Raw genomic sequence first — 25,650 nt, forward strand, 5'->3', positions numbered from 1 at the left:
AGAAACGAACTAGATCGGTAACTGTAAAAAAATAAAACAAATAATATTAGTACACATTCATTCCCCCGGGAAGGCTCCGAAGAGGAATCCCGAGGGAAAGGAACAAGAATTACACAACAGGCACGTGCACTCACAACCACTTACACTCGCGGAAGGAGAGCTGTAACCAAAACAGAATTATAACAATTATAATTATGTAACTATGTAATTATGTAATTTAAAAATGAATGAACACTAAAGAAAGAACGAAAACCCCGAAAGGAATTGTTCTACAAGCTGAAAAACAAAAAACAACTACAATTAGATTCATAACTAATTGATACAAACGTACGGCGTAGCAACCCCCCACACGGAAAGGAAGCTAGGCTACAAGGGCGTAGTACACGTAGTAAAAGGGTGAACGACCTCAAGAGAGAGAGAGAGAGAAAGACATAAGTCAAACTCGATCGCCACCCATAAGATACGCCGTGGTGGCCTAACTGCCGAGGCCTCCACGTAGATATCGTACACTACACACACACATCTGAAAAGGAAACTTACTTATTTCTATACTCAAATATATATACAAACATGAAAACATGTCTACATATATATTGAGTAAAAGAAAAGTAAGCGATTAAGTAAAGACAAAACAGACAATGGCTGCCAAGCGAGGACCAAGACAGAGACGTCGGTCACAGTCCGAGCCAAAAGTTAAAGTGAGTATTCACGTGTGTGTGAGGGGGAGGAGGGGTAGCTAGCTACCACTCCCCTACCCCCCCGCTAACTAGCGCGGGGGTAATACACCCTCGTTAAATTCTAATGGCTCGCCATTTCAGCTACGCTAAAAGTAATAACCCTTTGTAAATAGCGTGGTTTGTATTTCGGTTACGGAACAATTATTTATTTCAATACAGTAATATTCTAGGAGTCACATTGATGATATCTACAGTGAAAAATTTAGATTTTTATTTCAAGCTCAAAGCGCTCATGACTCAAACACATAAGCTGTGACTTACAGCTAATACTTACTGAAAATATAACAGCAAACCCAACTTTTGCTATTGCAAGGGTAAAGTAATGCTAGACAGTATCTACTGAAAGTTTAACCGAGGTGTTTTCATAATTCTTATTCAACATTCAGTAATTTTTCTAGGTGGGACTAGTGCAAGTACTGTACATTTTCCACACTGTTAGTAAAAGAATTTAATTAGAAAATTCAAAAGCTCAACAGTAAACTTGCAATGAATATAAGATCTCACATTACAGAACTTGTAAAATCATGGGATACTCATGAAATGTAGAGCATGAATAATGCACTTAGCTGGTTAAAACCTAAAATAATTCTTGTAAAGGCATAAAACAAAATTTTATAATATACAACCTGTTCTGCTCTCTCAAATGACAAAATATAATGCAATATAATTCAACCTAAATACAGTAATTCTGTTCATTTACCTGAATAAGGATCAGTTCTACGAGTTCCCATTATCATTGCTTGAAGTGCTGGTCTTTTTTCCAACAGAGCAGTTAAAGCACCTTTCATAGGGCCTGGCAGAATTTCACAATCAAGATCATACCTGCAATAACAATCAGTTAAGTAGATAATTAGCTTTGCAAAGGAAAAGTCTGTCCATTTCATATCCCTCAACTCTATAAATAGTCCATTTCTTTATAACCTGACCCTTTAGTTTAAAATTGGTAACCTAATGCAATTTCATAAAGTGAAACTACTGCTATCTCAAAGGGCCAACTCACAAACTCTGCTTGGAATTTTGGAATTTAGATTATTGCATTGGTTTTAAGGCTAAAAAGTCCTTTTTATATACTGTATTCAACCAGGTGCGTCCAGTCCCATACGCAACCCTTTTCAGACCTCAGTACCTATTTATTTTTTTCAAGAATTCCAGGGAAAGGTATTTATTTTATCATCCCCTATACAGTAGAATAACACTGCCATTTTTTATGCTTTCCTGATTAATAGATAATAAATTTTCTTATATTGTCTACGGTATCTAAACATAAACGTTTCTTGCACATCTCTCTAAGTTATGGTCATCGTATTTTTTGTCTGCTCATTCATACATATTTATGACATTTTTGTTATGATTATCATGAAAGATGCACAGAGTGTCAAAGATGATAACTCAATACAAGATGTGTCTTGAGTTATGATGCTTCGCCATTATGAACGGGCTTCCTCATCACTCAATTTTGAGTCATGACGTTTGGTTCATTGATACAACAAACTACTTACCTATATGGAGAGCAACTAATGCCGTGAAGTAATGCATTAAGTGTTACTTTTGCTTTAGTTCCCGCTCTTTATTTATAATACGCATTCAGGATTTTGGTGCTACTCTTTTTAAGATATTCTCTCGTGCCTTTTTTTTTTTTTGCTGTATATTATGTCTGGAAAGTGTAAGAGAGACTTCTGATACCAGTGTGCAGATCAACCACAGGAATAAAGGTAAGGAATTGTTATAAGTATTGTAATACCTACTGTCTACAAGTACTGTATAAGTGTAGGTATACTACTGTATAGGGTACAGTAATTTATAAATGGTAAGGAGTTCTGTTTTCCACATAAGATGATGCAATCTTGAACAAACGAACAATTGTATTTGATATAAAAAAGATTTTGATAAAACTTATGTTTCACATAGTATTTTATTAAGAAATAAAAACAGCAAATATTAATCTTTTTTATTGTTTTCTGTTCATATGTTGATGAAACTACCACCTATGCTTTCCTGATCAGCTGATTACAGCAAACTTCCGAAGGATCTAATTTATTTCGTAAAGAAACAATTGATCCTTGAACTAGCATTTCATTTACTGTCGAGCTTAAAGGCACATGAAAATTTACCTGAGTTTAATCCATGTTGCTAATGCATGATAATTTATAGTGTGTAGATTTGTGTTACTTATGAAATTGTTAAATTTTCTTCTAATTAGTTAGGTAGTTTTCGTCCCATTTGGTTTACCTTTTCATAAACCAAATACACCCTCTTGCACTTACTATAAAATTAAGAATTTCATAAAGCCTTATATGAGATCGCATTGTAACAAAATCCCTTTTTTCCCTCACGCCTCCAGTTTCGGACAAAGCTTTCCCCTTTCCAAACAACGTAACAGCTATGAAAAATGGTTTTTCGCACTCAGCTATATCTTGTAGTTTATATTTGGCAGTATACATCCTTGATATTTACTCCAGAGCAAATAGGGGTATAATGTAGAAATATGTTTTATTTTATTCAACTTTGTAACAATTACAGAAATTGATTACTATCATAAAAGGATTGAAAGACAAGCGAAACAGTTGTTAGCAAATTCTATTGTTCATAACAAAACCTATTTTTTCATTCAGTTTATATTATGGCTGTATGGTTTATGCAATGAATATAACATTACTGACAATACTTTTATCATTTTCTATTACTTTTCTAAATTACCAGCGATAAATCTTTCCAAGTTACAAATTATCGATCAAAAATTTGTATTCTAAAATTTTGTGTACATAAATCAAAGCGTGGGACAAAATTATTTTATGCGTATCTTCAAAAATTCATTCATCGAAGCTATGTATATCGAAGCATTGATATATCATACTTTTTTTAGAAGACAGGTCTTCAAACACATTTGAAAAAGATAACATTAGATACATTAAACTTTACTCATTTTATTTTTTCATTTGACTAAGAAATCTAAGATAATTTCCCTTGCCTTTAAAACTAATGTCTCATGGTGGGGAGGGGACTTTCCTTTGGTTCTGAGAGAACATATGGTACAAAAATCCCTGTTTCTGGAATTCTGTTACTTTCTTTTTTTCTTTGACAAAATATTTTAGGGCCATATATTAGTGAAATTCCATGTATAATTTCGTAAATTGGTACCAAATGTCAACAGCATATAAGTGAATCCACAGATAGGGAAGGAGGACTGCATACAATGCTGAAATGTACATAGATATAGATCTCTTTAAACTCTGTTGCAGTAGGGGAGTCAGCATTATGAAGCTTCATCTGTGGTGGATAATGTGGGAGGTTGGGCTGTGGCACCCTAGCAGTACCAGCTGAACTCGGTTGAGTCCCTGATTAGGCTGAAGGAACGTAGAGAGTAGAGGTCCCCTTTTTGTTTTGTTCCATTGTTGGTGTCGGCTACCCCCCAAAATTGGGGGAAGTGCCTTGGTATATGGATGGAAATTTGATTCACTAAACATTGTTCTCTCTAAAGTTTACAACAACACCAAGGGACTTAAAATTTCAAGATGAATTAAAGGATAGAAAACTGTTACTGTAGAACTTACCTATTAATGGAATGCTGAACAAACTCGGTAACTTGAGGAAATGCATTCGTTTCAGTGATATACACAGCTTGAAGTTTGGAATTAGGGTACTGCATATTCATTACAGCATAAATTAAATGAAGTACAACTAAACAGTCTTTTCCTCCATTGTAACACACACAAACTTCCTCTGGTCTGGAAAATTATAAAAGACATTTGAAATATCTATAAACAAAAACTAGTATAAAAAATATGGAAACAAAATAATCCTCTATTTGAGTCTGCAAGAATTTTAATTTCTTTACATGTTATTATATTTTTTAATTAACCGCTCATACGGCTGGCCAAATGGTTTGTTCTAAAAATCTTTGGCTGTTATCTAATATATTGTAACATAAAAATTCAATAACTGGATAAAATGCAAATTTGGAGATTGACAAAAAAAAATTTAAGGATTTGTTTTCAATGCCTAATATATGCAATGGGTAGAAAATAATATAATTACAAAAATATATGTATGGTTGTTAATTGTTCTAGATTTTCTGAATTCAAGAATGGGATTACATGGGTCACAAACATGTTACAAATTTGAAGATGGGATAATATTAATATTAGTCCTATATAAGTGGGTTCTTTTTGTAGTAATAAACCCCATATTTTAACAGTTGGTTAAATATACTTTAATTTATTATTACCAGATTCACTTTCTAATACTGCTTGGTATTTACTTAATATTCTCAGTTTCAAAAATAATAAGTCATAAATAGAAACAAGTATATTTGATTCTATTTATAGTAATTTTGACTTTGGCTGCTTTACAAGAGCACTCCTTTTAAATGATGCCCAGTGCATGGTTACACTATTTTAGCATTTACATCTTCTTAATATAATATGTTGAATTAAGGCATTCTGAGATATGTTATTTTCATTAGTAAAATAAATTTTTGAATATACTTACCCGATAATCATGTAGCTGTCAACTCCGTTGCCCGACAGAATTCTACGGGAGGGATACGCCAGCTATCACTATACTAGAAGGGGGTGTACTCACAAGCGCCACCTGTGGCCAGGTACTACAGTACTTGTTGTTGACGCCACCTCACTTTTTCCTCGGTCCACTGGTTCTCTATGGGGAGGAAGGGTGGGTCAATTAAATCATGATTATCGGGTAAGTATATTCAAAAATTTATTTTACTAATGAAAATAACATTTTTCAATATCAAACTTACCCGATAATCATGTAGCTGATTCACACCCAGGGGGGTGGGTGAAAAACCAGTGTACAAGACTAAAGGATAGCTAAGTATCCCGTATTTCATATAATCAGTTATCCACAATAACAATGAAATAATAAGTACCTGGTAAGGAAGTCGACTTGAACCGTTACTCTGCCTTTAATAAGATCGTCTTCCTTACTGAGAGCAGCGTTCCTCTTGGAAGGCTGAATCAACTCAAAGGTGCTAAAGTATACAGGGCTGCAACCCATACTAAAGGACCTCATCACAACCTTTAACCTCGGCGCTTCTCAAGAAAGAATTGACCACCCGCCAAATCAACAAGGATGTGGAAGGCTTCTTAGCCGACCGTACAACCCATAAAAAGTATTCAAGAGAAAGGTTAAAAGGTTATGGGATTATGGGAATGTAGTGGCTGAGCCCTCGCCTACTACTGCATTCGTTGCTACGAATGGTCCCAGGGTGTAGCAGTACTCGTAAAGAGACTGGACATCTTTGAGATAGAATGATGCGAACACTGACTTGCTTCTCCAATAGGTTGCATCCATAACACTCTGCAGAGAATGGCTCTGTTTGAAGGCCACTGAAGTAGCCACAGCTCCCACTTCATGTGTCCTTACCTTCAGCAAAGCAAGGTCTTCTTCCTTCAGATGAGAATGTGTTTCTCTAATCAGAAGCCTGAATAGTAAGAAACTGAGTTCTTAGAACTTGGAAAAGAAGGTTTCTTGATAGCACACTATAAGGCTTCTGATTGTCCTTGTAAAGGTTAAGACCTTTTTAGATAGTACCTAAGAGCTCTAACTGGGCAAAGTACTCTCTTCAGTTCATTCCCCACCAAGTTGGACAGGCTTGGGATCTCGAACGACTTAGGCCAAGGACGTGAAGGAAGCTCGTTTAGCAAAAACCGAGCTGCAAGGAACATGTAGCCGTTTCAGATGTGAAAACAATGATCCTGCTGAAGGCGTGGATCTCACTTACTCTTTTAGCTGTTGTCAAGCACACGAGGAAAAGAGTTTTTAATGTGAGGTCCTAAAAAGAGGCTGATTGGAGAGGTTCAAATCTTGATGACATAAGGAACCTTAGGACCACGTCTAGATTCCAGCCTGGAGTGGACAACCGACGTTCCTTTGAGGTCTCAAAAGACCTAGGGAGGTCCTGTAGATCTTTGTTGGTGGAAAGATCCAAGCCTCTGTGGCGGAAAACCGCTGCCAACATACTTCTGTAACCCTTGATCGTAGGAGCTGAAAGGGATCTTACTTTCCTTAGATATAACAGGAAGTCAGCAATCTGGGTTACAGTGGTACTGGTTGAGGAAACTGCATTGGTCTTGTACCAGCTACGGAAGACTTCCCCTTGAGACTGATAGATTCTGAGAGTGAATGTTCTCCTTGCTTTGGCAATCGCTCTGGCTGCCTCCTTCGAAAAGCCCCTAGCTCTTGAGAGTCTTTCGAAAGTCTGAAGGCAGTCAGACGAAGAGCGTGGAGGATTGGGTGTACCTTCTTTACGTGAGGTAGACTTAGAAGGTTCACTCCTAGAGGAAGAGTCCTGGGAATGTCGACCAGCCATTGCAGTACCTCTAAGAACCATTCTCTCGCGGGCCAGAGCGGAGCCAACCAACGTCAGCCGTGTCCCTTTGTGAGAGGAGAACTTCTGAAGTACCCTGTTGACAATCTTGAACGGCGGGAATGCATACAGGTCGAGATGGAACCAATCCAGCAGAAAAGCATCCACGTGAACTGCTGCTGGGTCTGGAATCGGAGAACAATACAACAGGAGTCTCTAGGTTATCGAGGTAGCGAACAGATCTATGGTTGGCTGACCCCACAGGGCCCAAAGTCTGCTGCAAACATTCTTGAGAAGGGTCCACTCTGTGGGGATGACCTGACCCTTCCGGCTGAGGTGATCTGCCATGACATTCATACCGCCCTGAATGAACCTCGTTACCAGTTAGCTTTCGATCTTTAGACCAGATGAGTAGGTCCCTTGTGATCTAGAACAACTTCCACGAAAGAGTCCCTCCCTGCTTGAAGATGTAAGCCAGGGCTGTGGTGTTGTCAGAGTCCACCTCCACCACTTTGTTAAGCTGGAGGGACTTGAAGTTTATCAAGGCCAGAATAACCGCCAACAACTCCTTGCAATAGATGTGAAGTGTCCTTTGCTCCTGATTCCATGTTCCCGAGCATTCTTGTCCGTCCAAAGTCGCACCCCAGCCCGTGTCTGATGCATCCGAGAGGAGACGGCGGTCGTGTTTCTGAACAGCCAAAGGTAGACTTCCTTGAGAAGAAAGCTGTTCTTACACCACGCGAGAGAAGACCCCTCTCTTCGGAAACAGGAACTGAGACCGTCTCTAGCGTCATGTCCTTTATCCAGTGAGCAGCTAGATGATACTGAAGGGGGGGGGGAGGTGGAGTCTCCCTAACACGATGAACAGGGCCAGCGATGAAAGTGTCCCTGTTAGACTCATCCACTACCTGACTGAGCATCGGTTCCTTCTCAGCATGCTCTGGATGCATTCTAGGGCTTGGAAGATCCTTGGGGCCGACGGAGAAGCCCGAAAAGCTCGACTCTGAAGATCCATACCCAAGGAGACAATGGTCTGGGATGGGACGAGCTGAGACTCCTCAAAATTGACCAGGAGGCCCAGTTCCTTGGTCAGATCCATAGTCCATTTGAAAATCTCCAGACAGCGACGACTTGTGGGAGCTCTTAAAAGCCAGTCGTCTGACGGAGCCGGACACAAGATCATGGTACTGCTGCACAGTCTGTGAACTGTCAACCATGGGCAAGCGAGGAAGTACAGTGACAACCCGAATCTGTCTAGACTGTCTGGGTCGTACAGACAACTCCTTATCGGGTTGCTGAGGTTGCCGCACTGCGTCACAACAAGTCACTTCTGCTGGTTGTTGAACGTCTTCCCCGTGACACATTGACTCCGTAAACAAAAAATCCTCTAACAAGGACTAAGCTTGGACTGCATGTCTTGCAACACAGCTCAAGGTCTATGGGAGCAGGTGTGGTAACAGACGGGATTAGCGACTGAAGTGGAACCATTACCTTCCCTGGAAGCATGTTATGCTTAAATAAAAGTCCATAGGAGGCTACGCAGCTAAAGGCTCCCTCCAAATGACAGAGTCCTCAAGGGAATATCAGAAGGAGGGAGAAAAGAACTTTCTCATCTACAGGGACCATATCCTAGAAAAGCTAAGTTCTCTCAGTGAGGGTTTCACTGGTGCAAAAGCAGCAGACTAGAAGGCAACGTTATGAAACTGCTTGACAGTCTAGTGAGTTGGCAACAACCAAAGATGTGTGACTGAGAAGCATGCGGTAAGGTATGCAGAGCATGTTGTATGCAGAGTATGCTGTATGCAGAGCATGCTGTATGTAGAGCATGTTGTATGCAGAGCATGCTGAATGCAGAGCATACTGTATGCAGAGCATGTTGTATGCAGAGCATGCTGAATGCAGAGCATGCTGTATGCAGAGCATGTTGTATGCAGAGCATGCTGTATGCAGAGCATGCTGTATGTAGAGCATGTTGTATGCAGAGCATGCTGAATGCAGAGCATGCTGTATGCAGAGCATGTTGTATGCAGAGCATGTTGTAAGCAGAGCATGCTGTATGTAGAGCATGCTGAGAGGTAAGCAGAGCGTGTGCATGGCGTTTAACATTTCTCAGAAATTCCATGACCAGTGCTAGAGTGCTTTATGCATGCTTGCATGGGGTTTTAATATCAACATAATATTTACCTTACATTCATAACTCATGATTCATATTTTTGCCATATTTTGCGATATTGTTAAAAATATATTGCAAGGAATACAAATATATTTTTATAAGTAATACAAATAACCTCCATTATCATAATGTTTGAAAATGGAGGTAAGGTATGCTGAACAGCAGAGTCAGAACGAGCTGGAACAACAATAGTTGTGGTTTCCTCTTCAAGACTCTGTTGAGGGAACACCTGAGGCTCAGTCTGCAAAGGCTGATCAAAAGAAGTAGCAGAAGGTAGGCGCATGGGTGGAGGAGGCTGACTCCTGGCATGAGTGGCTGAACTCGAGGGTTGCGCTTGCTGAGTGGTTGGCGGATGCGCAGTAGCAAGTACCTGAGGAACGAGTTGAGGTTCCTGCGGTGTGAGCTGAGAGCGAAAAGGTAGTGGCTGCGCAGAACGCAGTAAAAGTCTCGCAAGTTGAGGCTCCTGAGTCGCAAGGCTAAGGTGTTGAGGTGCTTGCCTTGAGGAGGGTTGAGCTCGCTGCAGCGAGAGCTGAGGAGACCGACTCATGGATGGGAGAGGTTGTTGTACCTCAAGCGAGTGTTGCCTCACTGGTGGAACAGCAAGTGGAAGCGGAGGAAGAGAGGTATAAGCCTCCTGTTCCCATTGCTGAGGTTGCCTTAAGGAAGGCGGAGGGAGCTGCACACCACTGGGATCAGAAAACTCATAACGTGGCTCAACATCGTACGCCTGGCAGGCGGTACTGCGGTCAGGCGGAGCGAGCGCAGGCGGAGGGAGCGCAGGCGGAGGGAGCGCAGGCGGAGGGAGCGCAGGCGGAGCGAACGCAGGCGGAGCGAGCGCAGGCGGAGGCGCAACCTTCTCAGCCCGACACTCACGCATCAAGACCGAAAGTTGTGACTGCATGGACTGCAGTAGAGTCAACTTGGGGTCGGCAGACACTAAGGTCTGCTGAGGTAAAGCCTTAACAGCAGAGATCTGTTGCGGCAGAACCTTACTCCTCTTAGGCGGAGTGCATTCAACTGATGACTGCGGCGAGTCAGAGCTAACCCAATGACTGCATCCGGGTTGTTGAACTCTAACTTCGTACGTCTGGCATAGGTCTGGACTTTACGTTTAAGAGGTCTTGAGACCTGAGACCAGCGTTTTCTCCCCTAAATTTCTTCTGCAGACGAGCAAAATAAGGGCTCAATCGTCTGCGGGTGGGAGTGACGGTCTCGGTAAGACACGCCCGCAACCACCGAGGATACTTCTGTGCGCCGATCAAGGCCTGCTGAACCCTTTTGCCCTTCGACATTGCTTCTCCCCTGGGCTTGGGAGCTTGCAAGAGGTCCCGGGCTGGGAGGACGACTGGCACTCACAGAAGTACCCTCACGCACAACACTGACACACTTTGCGCTAATCACTTATCACTTTGATTTTCTGTTTGCACTTATTTCACTGAACTCGAAACTTTAAGTGGTTTGTACCTGAAACACGCAATTCTATCCTTTCTCAAAAGTTAGTAATTGCGAAAACAGAATTACAATGTAACAGAAAAATCTAATGAAAGATAAATAATTCAGTGGCTGGAAAGAGACTAAACACTAGATCACTCTAGAAACGTTTACCTTCTTCCCCTAAAGAGACTAGGGAGAAGAGCAAAAACGATAACAACGTTACTCGCTTGAATGAAACGTTTATCCTCCTCTTTCTCCCTCCGTCTCTATCTCTCTCTCTCTCTCTCTCTCTCTCTCTCTTAGCACCTGAGAGAAGAGCCCAATCATATATATCGTTAAAACATATTATTGTTAAAGGAAAAAACTGAAATATTTCCCAAAATGAAAAGTTCCTTTATTAGGATTAAAACCATTAAGTTAAGAAAGAATGAACAAAACGCTAGACACGGTTACTCTTACTGCAACGTGAAACCGTGAAAATTCTTTCTCTATCGTAACGATAGAGCGCAAGTTGAACGTTCTGAACGTCAACAACTGCAGAGACAAAACAAAACGTTAGTTCAACTTTCAAAACAGTACGAGACTATCAAAGAAATTCTTTCAAAGACATTAAAATAGCATAATATGTTAACAGGTAAAAACCGAAATGACGGGCTCAATGTTAATTAACTTCGGTACCAAGAAAAGACCGCCTACTATTAGGAAGGTCGAATATAAACAAATATAAAAATTAATTTTAATAAGTTTATAATAAAAGGAAGTTAATCGAAGAGGCCTATAAGAGGCGGAGAGATATAAAATAAATCTATAACTTTTGTTAAGCAAAATTAAGAAAGAGAGTCTATACTCTCTTAGACACCAACACTTCCGTCTAAGGGAAGGGTCGGCCATTGAAAGGTGAAAGAGAGTTTATACTCTCTTCGTCACCATAATTAATCAAATTAATTCCAAAAGCTAACTAAGCTAATATAGAAGTTTCCAGTATAGCGAATAGCTGCAAATTTTAGAGAAATACTTCACCAAACCGTGAACAATACTCCAAAATCATAAGCGTATCCAAGAACGTCTTGCCGGAAGCACGACAGAGGAAAAAGTGAGGTGGCGTCAACAACAAGTACTGTGGTACCTGGCCACAGGTGGCGCTTGTGAGTACACCCCCTTCTAGTATAGTGATAGCTGGCGTATCCCTCCCGTAGAATTCTGTCGGGCAACGGAGTTGACAGCTACATGATTATCGGGTAAGTTTAATATTGAAAAATACAGTATAATAATTTTGAAGCGAATCTAATACATGACTGTCAATGAATTTGCAAATTTTAGTGGAAATATAATCCATTACATTTGACCATATTGCAAAGTATTTTCCTGTGAATTCATACAACAGATGATTTTGATATATTTGTATAATTTTTTTTAACAGTTTCTTTTCCTTATGTATTTTCCATTATACATTAATATTTTTGGGTATTTATAGGATTCACAGGTATATAACAGTAAATACTGGATCCAATATAACAGAATATATAAATGGGAACTCGTAGGAGTACAGTGTGCTTGGATAAACTGGAGGTCATCAGGAACCTTGTGCAACAAGAGGAGAAGTACAAAATTTGAAGGTAAGTTCTATAAAAGTGTAGTTGAATCAGCAATGATTTACAGGGCAGAAGCATGGATGATGATGAAGGCTCGAGAACAGAAAATTGGAAGTGGCGGAAATGAGGATGTTGAAGTGGATGTGTGGAGTCATGAGAAGAGTTAGGATCAGAAATCATTATATTACAGGAACTGTAAAAGCAGTCAAAGTATTAAAAATTGTACAATAGTTTGGTCATGTTATATAAAAGAGAAAAAGGATCATCGTTTGTAAAAGATTAATGAACTTGGGAGTGTATGGAAGAAGGAAAAAGCCAAAATTCAAAGAGAAAGATAACATAGTAAATAACATGACGGAGAAATGACTAACAGGGGAAATGTGGAATATCAATATTACAATTCATCATTTCAATAATTACCTGTGGTTCACTTTCCTTTCTCAGTGAAGCTCTTGCTTTTCAACATCTTTTCCACCAATACTCTTACATTAAAGGGCTGGTTGACTGATGCGCTGTCTCCAACGCCTTCTACCAAAGGCATCCTATTCCACCAAACCTCTTCTCTTCGTATCATCATTCACCTTATCTTGTCATCTAATTCTTTGCCTCCTTCTCGATCTTCTCCTCCTAACAGGTTCCTCCCAAGTCCTCTTTACGATCCATCCTCAACACGTGCCCACACCATCTGTCTTGACACTCTTATCACCTTAGTAATCTTTATTATGCCTGCTATTCTTCTCATTTTATTATTTTCCTGTCTTTCCAGCAGTGATATTCTCAAAATTCAGCTCAGCATTCCAATCTGTTATCTCAAGCTTGCTTTCCTCTTTTTGTCTTAGAGCCCACGTTTCTGATCCCTACATAACACTGTGGTCTTATTACCGTCCTATAGATCTAGACTTTTAGCTTGACTGACATTTTCTTATCACACACCACTCCTGTTGCCTCCTTCCACATCCCCCAACCTGCTTTCATCCTATTCTCAACTTCAACTTATAGTAGATCCCAAGTATCTTAATTATTCTACTTGTTTTATAACTGAGCCTCTACTTTCATGCATGGCTATCCTGTTCCTACTTTCCTTACTGCTCACCATAGCTTCCATCTTATCTACATCTACTATCAAACCACACGTCTCCAAAGTTCTTTTGTATATCATCTCTACCATTCTCACCAACTTCTCCAGGACTTTCTTCTTCCTCAGTACCAAAACATCACTTCTCCTCTTGGTATTCTATCATAAGCCTTCTCTACACTTACAAAATCACAGAAAAGCTTCTGGTTTCCCTCTAACCTCTTTTCCTGTAGCTGCCTTACTATAAAGATGACCTCCACAGTACCTCTCCCCCTCATGAATACAGACTGCTATTTCCCAATTTTTACCATCTCTCTAAATCCCTTATCTAGTGCTCTCAAAAACTTTCAAGCAATGCTTTGTTAGTTTAATTTCCTTGTAGTTACCACATTTCATGACATCACCTTTCTGCCTAGATATAGATGCCATTAGACTCTCATCCCAGTCTTTAGGGATTATTTCTTATTCCCATATTGATCTTAATGAATCCAGCATCCATTCTTTCCCCTCTGTAGCAAGTATCTTCACCATTTCAATTTGAAACTCTGATGGACCTATTGCTTTACCATCTTTCATTTATTCAATAGACCTGCTTTACTATTGTATTCCGTATCTCCATCACTTTGTACTTCTCCCACCTCTTCTCTCTCTCATTTTCAAAATTCAATAGTTATTCAAAATATTATCTCCATCTCTTCTTAATGTCTTCATCCCAGTTTAATATACTTCCATTTCTTACCTTGATAATTCCCAGTTGCCTCAAAATCCTGTCTTTGCCTTTTCTTCAAGTTTGAAATATGTTATTTTTATTAGTGAAATAAATTTTTGAATATACTTACCCGATAATCATGTAGCTGTCAACTCCGTTGCCCGACAGAATTCTATGGAGGGATACGCCAGCTATCACAATACTAGAAGGGGGTGTATTTACCAGCGCCACCTGTGGCCAGGTACTCAAGTACTTCTTGTTGACACCTCCTCAATTATTCCTCGGTCCACTGGTTCTCTATGGGGAGGAAGGGAGGGTCGATTAAATCATGATTATCGGGTAAGTATATTCAAAAATTTATTTTACTAATAAAAATAACATTTTTCAATATTAAACTTACCCGATAATCATGTAGCTGATTCACACCCAGGGGGGTGGGTGAAAAACCAGTGTACAAGACTAAAGGATAGCTAAGTATCCCGTATTTCATATAATCAGTTATCCACAATAACAATGAAATAATAAGTACCTGGTAAGGAAGTCGACTTGAACCGTTACTCTGCTTTTAATAAGATCGTCTTCCTTACTGAGCGCAGCGTTCCTCTTGGGAGGCTGAATCAACTCAAAGGTGCTAAAGTATACAGGGCTGCAACCCATACTAAAGGACCTCATCACAACCTTTAACCTCGGCGCTTCTCAAGAAAGAATTGACCACCCGCCAAATCAACAAGGATGTGGAAGGCTTCTTAGCCGACCGTACAACCCATAAAAAGTATTCAAGAGAAAGGTTAAAAGGCTATGGGATTATGGAAATGTAGTGGCTGAGCCCTCGCCTACTACTGCATTCGTTGCTACGAATGGTCCCAGGGTGTAGCAGTACTCGTAAAGAGACTGGACATCTTTGAGATAGAATGATGCGAACACTGACTTGCTTCTCCAATAGGTTGCATCCATAACACTCTGCAGAGAATGGTTCTGTTTGAAGGCCACTGAAGTAGCCACAGCTCCCACTTCATGTGTCCTTACCTTCAGCAAAGCAAGGTCTTCTTCCTTCAGACGAGAATGTGTTTCTCTAATCAGAAGCCTGAATAGTAAGAAACTGAGTTCTTAGAACTTGGAAAAGAAGGTTTCTTGATAGCACACTATAAGGCTTCTGATTGTCCTTGTAAAGGTTAAGACCTTTTTAGATAGTACCTAAGAGCTCTAACTGGGCAAAGTACTCTTTTCAGATCATTCCCCACCAAGTTGGACAGGCTTGGGATCTCGAACAACTTAGGCCAAGGACGTGAAGGAAGCTCGTTTAGCAAAAACCGAGCTGCAAGGAACATGTAGCCGTTTCAGATGTGAAAACAATGATCCTGCTGAAGGCGTGGATCTCACTTACTCTTTTAGCTGTTGTCAAGCACACGAGGAAAAGAGTTTTTAATGTGAGGTCCTAAAAAGAGGCTGATTGGAGAGGTTCAAATCTTGATGACATAAGGAACCTTAGGACCACGTCTAGATTCCAGCCTGGAGTGGACAACCGACGTTCCTTTGAGGTCTCAAAAGACCTAGGGAGGTCCTGTAGATCTTTGTTGGTGGAAAGATCCAAGCCTCTGTGGCGGAAAACCGCTGCCAACATACTTCTGTAACCTTTGATCGTAGGAGCTGAAAGGGATCTTACTTTCCTTAGATATAACAGGAAGTCAGCAATCTGGGTTACAGTGGTACTGGTTGAGGAAACTGCATTGGTCTTGTACCAGCTACGGAAGACTTCCCCTTGAGACTGATAGATTCTGAGAGTGGATGTTCTCCTTGCTTTGACAATCGCTCTGGCTGCCTCCTTCGAAAAGCCCCTAGCTCTAGAGAGTCTTTCGAAAGTCTGAAGGCAGTCAGACGAAGAGCGTGGAGGATTGGGTGTACCTTCTTTACGTGAGGTAGACTTAGAAGGTTCACTCCTAGAGGAAGAGTCCTGGGAATGTCGACCAGCCATTGCAGTACCTCTAAGAACCATTCTCTCGCGGACCAGAGCGGAGCCAACCAACGTCAGCCGTGTCCCTTAGTGAGAGGAGAACTTCTGAAGTACTCTGTTGACAATCTTGAACGGCGGGAATGCATACAGGTCGAGATGGAACCAATCCAGCAGAAAAGCATCCACGTGAACTGCTGCTGGGTCTGGAATCGGAGAACAATACAACAGGAGTCTCTAGGTTATCGAGGTAGTGAACAGATCTATGGTTGGCTGACCCCACAGGGCCCAAAGTCTGTTGCAAACATTCTTGAGAAGGGTCCACTCTGTGGGGATGACCTGACCCTTCCGTCTGAGGTGATCTGCCATGACATTCATACCGCCCTGAATGAACCTCGTTACCAGTTAGCTTTCGATCTAAAGACCAGATGAGTAGGTCCCTTGCGATCTAGAACAACTTCCACGAAAGAGTCCCTCCCTGCTTGAAGATGTAAGCCAGGGCTGTGGTGTTGTCAGAGTCCACCTCCACCACTTTGTTAAGCTGGAGGGACTTGAAGTTTATCAAGGCCAGAATAACCGCCAACAACTTCTTGCAAATGATGTGAAGTGTCCTTTGCTCCTGATTCCATGTTCCCGAGCATTCTTGTCCGTCCAAAGTCGCACCCCAGCCCGTGTCTGATGCGTCCGAGAGGAGACGGCGGTCGTGTTTCTGAACAGCCAAAGGTAGCCTTCCTTGAGGAGAAAGCTGTTCTTACACCACGCGAGAGAAGACCTCCTCTCTTCGGAAACAGGAACTGAGACCGTCTCTAGCGTCATGTCCTTTATCCAGTGAGCAGCTAGATGATACTGAAGGGAGGGGAGGTGGAGTCTCCCTAACACGATGAACAGGGCCAGCGATGAAAGTGTCCCTGTTAGACTCATCCACTACCTGACTGAGCATCGGTTCCTTCTCAGCATGCTCTGGATGCATTCTAGGGCTTGGAAGATCCTTGGGGCCGACGGAAAAGTCCGAAAAGCTCGACTCTGAAGATCCATACCCAAGGAGACAATGGTCTGGGATGGAACGAGCTGAGACTCCTCAAAATTGACCAGGAGGCCCAGTTCCTTGGTCAGATCCATAGTCCATTTGAAAATCTCCAGACAGCGACGACTTGTGGGAGCTCTTAAAAGCCAGTCGTCTGACGGAGCCGGACACAAGATCATGATACTGCTGCACAGTCTGTGAACTGTCAATCATGGGCAAGCGAGGAAGTACAGTGACAACCCGAATCTGTCTAGACTGTCTGGGTCGTACAGACAACTCCTTAACGGGTTGCTGAGGTTGCCGCACTGCGTCACAACAAGTCACTTCTGTTGGTTGTTGAACGTCTTCCCCGTGACACATTGACTCCGTAAACAAAAATTCCTCTAACAAGGACTAAGCTTGGACTGCATGTCATACAACACAGCTCAAGGTCTATGGGAGCAGGTGTGGTAACAGACGGGATTAGCGACTGAAGTGGAACCATAACCTTCCCTGGAAGCATGTTATGCTTAAATAAAAGTCCATAAGAGGTTATGCAGCTAAAGGCTCCCTCCAAATGACAGAGTCCTCAAGGGAATATCAGAAGGAGGGAGAAAAGAACTTTCTCATCTACAGGGACCTTATCCTAGAAAAGCTAAGTTCTCTGAGGAGGGTTCACTGGTGCAAAAGCAGCAGACTAGAAGGCAACGTTATGAAACTGCTTGACAGTCTAGTGAGTTGGCAACAACCCAAGATGTGTGACTGAGAAGCATGCGGTAAGGTATGCAGAGTATGATGTATGCAGAGTATGCTGTAAGCAGAGCATGCTGTATGTAGAGCATGTTGTATGCAGAGCATGCTGAATGCAGAGCATGCTGAATGCAGAGCATGCTGAATGCAGAGCATGCTGTATGCTGAGCATGTAGTAAGCAGAGCCTGCTGTAAGCAGAGCCTGCTGTAAGGAAAGCAGAGCGTGTGCATGGCGTTTAACATTTCTCAGAAATTCCATGACCAGTGCTAGAGTGCTTTATGCATGCTTGCATGGGGTTTAAAAATCAACATAATGTTTACCTTACATTCATAACTCATGATTCATATTTTTGCCATGGTTTGAAATTGGAGGTATGCTGAACAGCAGAGTCAGAACGAGCTGGAACAACAATAGTTGTGGTTTCCTCTTCAAGACTCTGTTGAGGGAACACCTGAGGCTCAGTCTGCAAAGGCTGAATAAAAGACAAGCAGAAGGAAGGCGCATGGGTGGAGGAGGCTGACTCCTAGCATGAGTGGTTGAACCCAAGGGTTGCGCTTGCTGAGCGGTTGGCGGAAGCGGAGTAGCAAGTTCCAGTTCCTGTGGTGTGAGCGGAGCGCGATGAGGAAGAGGCTGCGCAGAACAAGGTAAATGTCTCGCAAGCTGAGGCTCCTGAGGCGCAAGGCTAAGGTGTTGTGGTGCTTGCCTTGTGGAGGGTTGAGCTCGCTGCAGCGAGAGCTGAGGAGACTGACTCATGGACGGGAGAGGTTGTTGTACCTCAACCGAGTGTTGCATCACTGGTGGAGCAGCAAGTGGAGGCGGAGGAAGAGAGGTATAATCCTCCTGATCCCATTGTAAAGGTTGCCTTAAGGAAGACGGAGGCTGAACACCACTGGGAACAGCAAACTCAGCACGTGGCTCAACATCGTACGCCTGGCAGGTGGTACTGCGATCAGGCGGAGCGAGCGTAGGCGGAGGGAGTGTAGGCGGAGGCGGAGGAGCAACACTCTCAGCCCGACACTCACGCATCAAGTCCGAAAGCTGTGCTTGCATGGACTGTAGTAGAGTCCACAACATCGTACGCCTGGCAGGTGGTACTGCGATCAGGCGGAGCGAGTGTAGGCGGAGGGAGTGTAGGCGGAGGCGGAGGAGCAACACTCTCAGCCCGACACTCACGCATCAAGTCCGAAAGCTGTGCTTGCATGGACTGTAATAGAGTCCACAACATCGTACGCCTGGCAGGTGGTACTGCGATCAGGCGGAGCGAGCATAGGCGGAGGGAGTGTAGGCGGAGGCGGAGGCGCAACACTCTCAGCCCGACACTCACGCATCAAGTCCGAAAGCAGTGCTTGCATGGACTGTAGTAGAGTCCACTTGGGGTCGGCAGAAACTACAGTAGGCTGAGGTAAAGCCTTAACAGTCGAGCTCTGTTGTGGCAGAACCTTACTCCTCTTAGGCGGAGTGCATTCAACTGACTGAGGAGAGTCAGAGCTAACCCAATGACTGTGAACTCTAACTTCGTACGTCTGGCATAGGTCTGGACTTTACGTTTAAAAGGTCTTGAGACCTGAGACCAGCGTTTTCTCCCCTAAATTTCTTCTGCAGACGAGCAAAATAAGGGCTCAATCGTCTGCGGGTGGGAGTGACGGTCTCGGTAAGACACGCCCACAACCACCGAGGATACTTCTGTGCGCCGATCAAGGCCTGCTGAACCCTTCTGCCCTTCGACATTGCTTCTCCCCTGGGCTTGGGAGCTTGCAAGAGGTCCCGGACTGGGAGGACGACTGGCGCGCACAAAAGTACCCTCACGCACAACACTGACATACTTTGCGCTAATCACTTATCACTTTGATTTCTGTTTGCACTTATTTCACTGAACTCGAAACTTTAAGTGGTTTGTACCTGAAACACGCAATTCTATCCTTTCTCAAAAGTTAGTAATTGCGAAAACAGAATTACAATGTAACAGAAAAATCTAATGAAAGATAATTCAGTGGCTGGAAAGAGACTAAACACTAGATCACTCTAGAAACGTTTAGTTTCTTCCCCTAAAGAGACTAGGGAGAAGAGCAAAAACGATAAAGACGTTACTCGTACGCCTGGCAGGCTTGAATGAAACGTTTATCCTCTTTCTCCCTACGTCTCTAACTCTCTCTCTCTCTCTCTCTCTTGACTTAGAACCTGAGAGAAGAGCCCAATCATATATATCGTTAAAACATATTATTGTTAAAGGAAAAAACTGAAAAGTTCCTTTATTAGGATCAAAACCATTAAGTTAAGAAAGAATGAACAAAACGCTAGACACGGTTACTCTTACTGCAACGTGAAACCGTGAACATTCTTTCTCTATCGTAACGATAGAGTGCAAGTTGAACGTTCTGAACGTCAACAACTGCAGAGACAAAACAAAACGTTAGTTCAACTTTGAAAAAGTACGAGACTATCAAAGAAATTCTTTCAAACTCTGTGGCGGAAATAGCATAATATGTTAACAGGTAAAACCGAAATGACGGGCTCAATGTTAATTAACTTCGGTACCAAGAAAAGACCGCCTACTATTAGGAAGGTCGAATATAAACAAATATAAAAATTAATTTTAATAAGTTTATAATAAAAGGAAGTTAATCGAAGAGGCCTATAAGAGGCGGAGAGATATAAAATAAATCTATAACTTTTGTTAAGCAAAATTAAGAAAGAGAGTCTATACTCTCTTAGACACCAACACTTCCGTCTAAGGGAAGGGTCGGCCATTGAAAGGTGAACGAGAGTTCATACTCTCTTCGTCACAATAAATAATCAAATTAATTCCAAAAGCTAACTAAGCTAATATAGAAGTTTCCAGTAAAGCGACAGCCGAAATCAAAGAGAAATACTTCACCAAAGTCGTGAAAATACTCCAAGAACATAAGCGTATCCCAGAACGTCTTGCCGGAAGCACGACAGAGGAATAATTGAGGAGGTGTCAACAAGAAGTACTTGAGTACCTGGCCACAGGTGGCGCTGGTAAATACACCCCCTTCTAGTATTGTGATAGCTGGCGTATCCCTCCATAGAATTCTGTCGGGCAACGGAGTTGACAGCTACATGATTATCGGGTAAGTTTAATATTGAAAAATTATAGATATCATTTTCTCCTTACCTTGTTCCTAGCCTTTCATTCAATTGCTCTACTGCTCTTTCAATAGCTATACCTACTTTCCTCCTGGGATATTTTTCCTCTACTCCATACTGTTCTTATAAAACCTGTGTATGGCTTACTTTTCAGTCCTTAAATGCCTTCGATTTTCTTTTAACGGACTCTTGCACCTCTCTTTCCAACCACCGCTTTTCTCCTTCCAATACACCATACACGCTGTTCTTCCCACTAATTGCTCTGTTTCCCATACACATATTTCTTTCATACCCACCCAGATATTTTCCACTCTGTTACCCTGTTAACTCTCTAAGTTTAACTTTTACAGTCCTCTCTCTCTCTCACAATCCTCCTAAATTACTCACCCTTTTCTTCTTCAAGGTCCCAAACCTTAATTCTAGATCTCCTCTTATCTTCTTAGGTTTTCTAATTTTAAAATCCATCACTACCAGACTATGTTATTTAACAGATACTTCACTCAAAATCACTTTACAGTTGATCACATTATTTTTATCAACTCCTTTGACCAAGATGTCCACATTTCACAGGTTATAAGATGCTTATCCAACTTCTGAAACCAGGAATTCATACATGTCAATTCAAAACTCTGAGTGATCTCTAATATACACTTCATTTCTAATTCCAAACCCATGGCTTCCATGAACCTCCTCATATCCAACCCTTCTCTTCCCCACTCTGTCACTTACGTCTGCTCCTACAATTACTGTACTAGAAGCCTAGGCCTATTGAAAGGAAAGAAAATGAGAACTATGACAAATTCGTAGATAATTTGTATTTTTCCTAACGATACAAACCTTAGCTATTTATTTAGGGATATTACTTTCTGCAAAGCTGAAATCATGAGCCATTAAAATTTAGCAAGGGTTAACAATCAATACCGCTAGATAGCGGGGAGGTAGGGGGAGGTAGCTTGCTACCGCTCCCACTCACACACCGGTGATTTAGCTCACTCTCTGCTTGGAGGTAGGACTTCAAGGGGGATAGGGCTGGCGGGCAAGTTTGTATAAATAGCTAAGGTTTGTATCGTTAGGAAAAATAAGAATTATCTACGAATTTGTCTCTTGTTCCGTAACTGGAATACAAACCTACGCTATTTATTTAGGGGTGACTCACCCATTAGGAAGGGTGGACGTTCCTACCAATCTGGCTTTTGGCTTTACACGGGGGCTCCTTATCTGAGTATATAAGTACTCAAAATAAGGAGTCCCTGCGCCTCGCTAAAATCTTGCTATGCCAGGTCAGCAGCCTATGCAAGCTGTGTGTTGAGATATTTAGAAGTGTGACTGTCTAGGTAAAGTTATTCCGAGCCTTTTTATAGGAAAAACTGTTGTAACCAAGACTTTCCCAATACCACTTCGCCAGGGTATGGGGACGCAACAGTATTAGCTTAATATTAAGTACACAAGGGAGCATGGTTTACCTGCAGTGGTTTGAGGTTAGCTTATGTAGAGAACCGAGGATGCTTCTTTCCCCAAGAGAGAGGAGGATGAAGTAAAGAATAAGAGCCAGTCAAATCTTTTCATTCACGCAGACTAAAACCGAGTAACAGTGCCCTCAACCTTCTGCTCCTTGTCCAATAAGGAGCTTGAGGTATACAACCAGCTGTTGTGCAGCCACCACAGAACCGATAGAAATCGTATCGAGTTCCTGTGGGTCACGTCTTGCAGGAGAAAGGTTGTGAAAGTCACCTGGAGCATTCACACCCTTGCTTGTGAAACCTGTATCACAGAGTAATCTGGTTAGAAGGGCCAGGGGCATAGCTATGCCCCTGACATCGTGAGTTAACATGTTAGATGAGGATCTGGATTCAGCGTGTAATTGATGACTGTGAATCCAGCAGAGATGATGTTTTGGTGATCCTCCTTTTGTCTCTCCAAGTGCTGATGATAAGAGAAGGGACCTGGGTGGGCTGTTGCCGTTCAAGTTGAGATAGAGCCTCATACCTTACCCAGAGTACAGTAACACATGATCTGGATCGTCAGTTACCGAGTAGAGACTTGTGTAGGAGCCGTCACCTCTGGAGACAGTGTCTAGCAACATACTCGGGACAAAACTGAGCATTGCCTTTCACCCTTCTCAATGTGGGATGTCGAAAGAGACCATAAAGTTCCTTGACTCGTTTGGCCGCTGTTAAAGTGTGTAGGAACACTGTCTTCTAAACCAGGTGAAAATTTGTTGCCTGGTGAAGTGGAACATAAGGAGGTCTCCTAGAGACTGGAGAACTTGAACCATGTTCCGAGAGGGAGGTCTCAATTCCGACTGGGAAAAGGCAAGTTGTAAGTCCGCATGAGTTAGGAAAGATCTAGCGATGAGGGGATATCCCTTTCTTTCAGTTTGAAGGAGAGGCTCAAGGTTGAGTTACCTGTTGAAAATGGAAAGGGGGTCTTTTCCTCTTGCATATAAAGTACTCGAGGATTCCGCTATTGCTGGAATAGAGGTATTGAGTGGAGAGATATGCTTTCCCATGACACCAACCACTGAAGACGTTATCCTTTGCCTGGTAGACTGATGCTGAGGAATTCCTCAGATATCAAGACAACCTCTTTGCAACTTATTGCAAAAAGCCTCTGTGAGGGGGAGGTACTGGGTAGTCTCCAGGCATACAGTCATAGCATAGCTATGGCTTGTGGTAGATGTCAAAGTGTGGTTGTCTGTGACATGAAGAGGGTTCTCTTGGAGGCTCTATCAGGAACTGCAGGAGGTTTGGAAACCATTCTGCGTTGCCATAGCAGAGCTATGAGAGCCCTTGAGAGGCTGACTGATGTTCTAGCCTTCTTGAGTACCCTTCTCCAGACAAAACAGGGACGAGACGTAATCATCGTTGATGTACCCACCGTTGTTGGCATGCTTCTTGCCAGAGCCTTGGGGTCTAGGACTCGGGAGCAGCGGAAGGCTGAGGTTCAGGGGCGTTGCGAACAGACCCCTAGTTGAAGAACCCCCGTAAAGTTGGGACTTTGTCGGCTACAAGGTGATCCAAAGACCATTCGGTACACCTTATCTGAGATGCTGTGCACAGATTGTCGGCGAGCACATTCCTCTAGTCTGGAATGAAGCGGGCTGATAGTGGTACCAAGCGGACTTTGGCCCATCTTAATATTTATACTGTTAGATGGGAAGAGGATGTGAGCAAGTTTCTTCTTGCTTGTTGCTGTGAGCCTCTATGTGGGGCGTGGTTTTGTTGCTCATCACATCACTGAGTGGCCCGTTAGGAACTGATGAGGCTGTTGAAGGACCGGAAAGTTGGCCTTCATCTCTTATGAGATTTAAGTGAATGTACTTTCGGACTCTGTCCAGAGGCCTGAGGTCGTGTGGTGCAGCACTACGGTCCCTCCTCCCTTCTTTTGATGTGTCTAAGTACAGCATCAAGTCCGAGGGGTGGGGAAGGATGAGATGGTTATACCACTCCGTAGATTCTCGTCTGACACTCATCCCTTGAGGTTCGTCCAAACTTCTGGTCCCTTGGAGTCAGAATGTCTGGGGAATCGAAGGCCTGATTCCATTCGGACTCAAGCCGCCCCTGGAGAGAATAAATATTGAAGCAGCAGTTGGAGGCTTGACAGGCCAGCGATGATAGGTGTCCGAGGAAAAAAAATAGTCACTCTGGGCTGGGATTTCTTCTCATTTTGAGAAAGGGTCTTGTGACTTTTCTCCGCCTGTCCTTGATGAGAAGGTTTTGTGGAGATTGGTGTCTAGAATCATTCCCAGATACACCAGTCTTCTGAGAGGGAAGTAGGGAAGACTTCCACAGGTTTGCCTTAATCACCCGATCTTGGTAAAAAGACTTCCGAAGTTCCGGTGCTAATGCAAAGTTGCCACCGAGTCTGGTAAGGTCAGTCAGCCATCCAGAAATGGAGGAGACAGAAGCCAATACTGTGAGACCAGGATGGGTGCTGGGGAAAGACCGAAGCACAGTGCCCTGAACTGGTGTTTCTTGTTTGTCTAGACTGAACCTTCAATCCTTCCTAAAAGATGGATGGTTTGGGCCTGGAAGTATGCGTCCTTTAGGTCCAGTGTGCAAATGAAGACCTGTGGTCTTAGCCCTTGCCCGAACTCCAACATGGTGTGGACATCAACCCAAAGGGACAGCTCCTTGCAGATCCTTTGGCATGGAAGATTGTTGAATCTGGGGTCTTGACTCGTGGCATAAAGGATGGGACACGATACTCTGTGTAAGGATCCTTCCCTGGGAGAGAACTCCTTCAACTGATAGAAGTAAGGCAACACTTAAACCCTACCTTGTGCCCGAAGGGATTGATGTTATTCTTTAGAGCAGCATCAGTCTGGCGAATGTTAATCAATGGTTAATGGCTGGGTATCGTGGTTACTGTGCAGTTGGAGAGTGCTCGCAAGTAGTCACCTGTCGACAAGACACTGATGGGGGTTGTCGATCGTTTGCCGATCACTTTAGTGGATTGGTGTGATGGTGAACGGCAAGTAGTGAGAAGTGTATTGTATGCCTTCTGATCTAGGGAACCACAGGCAGAGGTTGACTAGTAAGTCCGAATCCCGAACTGCTGGTGAACGGCGAATTTTTGATGATCAGTGAATCGGCAATCTGTGAGCCGAAGATGGTAACCGACAGGCAGATGAAGGCTGTCTGGTCAGTCAGCCAAGGAAGGTTGGCAATTAATGAGTTTGTAATCTGCTTGGAGAGCCCTGAGAGACAGCAGAATGGTTTAATGATAGTCAGTTGGTGATGGTGAGCCATTGATGATCAGCGATCGATCACAGACAGGTGATCGGTGAGCT

The 25,650-nt window shown here is 42.7% G+C and overlaps 1 protein-coding gene across 2 annotated transcripts in view; it reads right to left on the reverse strand.

The window, feature by feature from the left end:
* Window positions 1-25,650, reverse strand: part of LOC137647114 (FAD synthase-like) — a 108,939-nt gene that overhangs the window by 26,879 nt on the left and 56,410 nt on the right. For both annotated transcript variants that reach the window (XM_068380364.1, XM_068380355.1), the window contains exons 9-10: window positions 4,289-4,462; window positions 1,438-1,559 (exon numbers count right to left, since the gene is read on the reverse strand). In XM_068380364.1, the coding sequence (XP_068236465.1) occupies window positions 1,438-1,559; window positions 4,289-4,462 (296 nt within the window). The remainder of the gene's footprint in view (window positions 1-1,437; window positions 1,560-4,288; window positions 4,463-25,650) is intronic.

This window comes from Palaemon carinicauda, chromosome 1 (genome assembly GCF_036898095.1).
Source record: "Palaemon carinicauda isolate YSFRI2023 chromosome 1, ASM3689809v2, whole genome shotgun sequence".
NCBI classification, from domain to species: domain Eukaryota; kingdom Metazoa; phylum Arthropoda; class Malacostraca; order Decapoda; family Palaemonidae; genus Palaemon; species Palaemon carinicauda.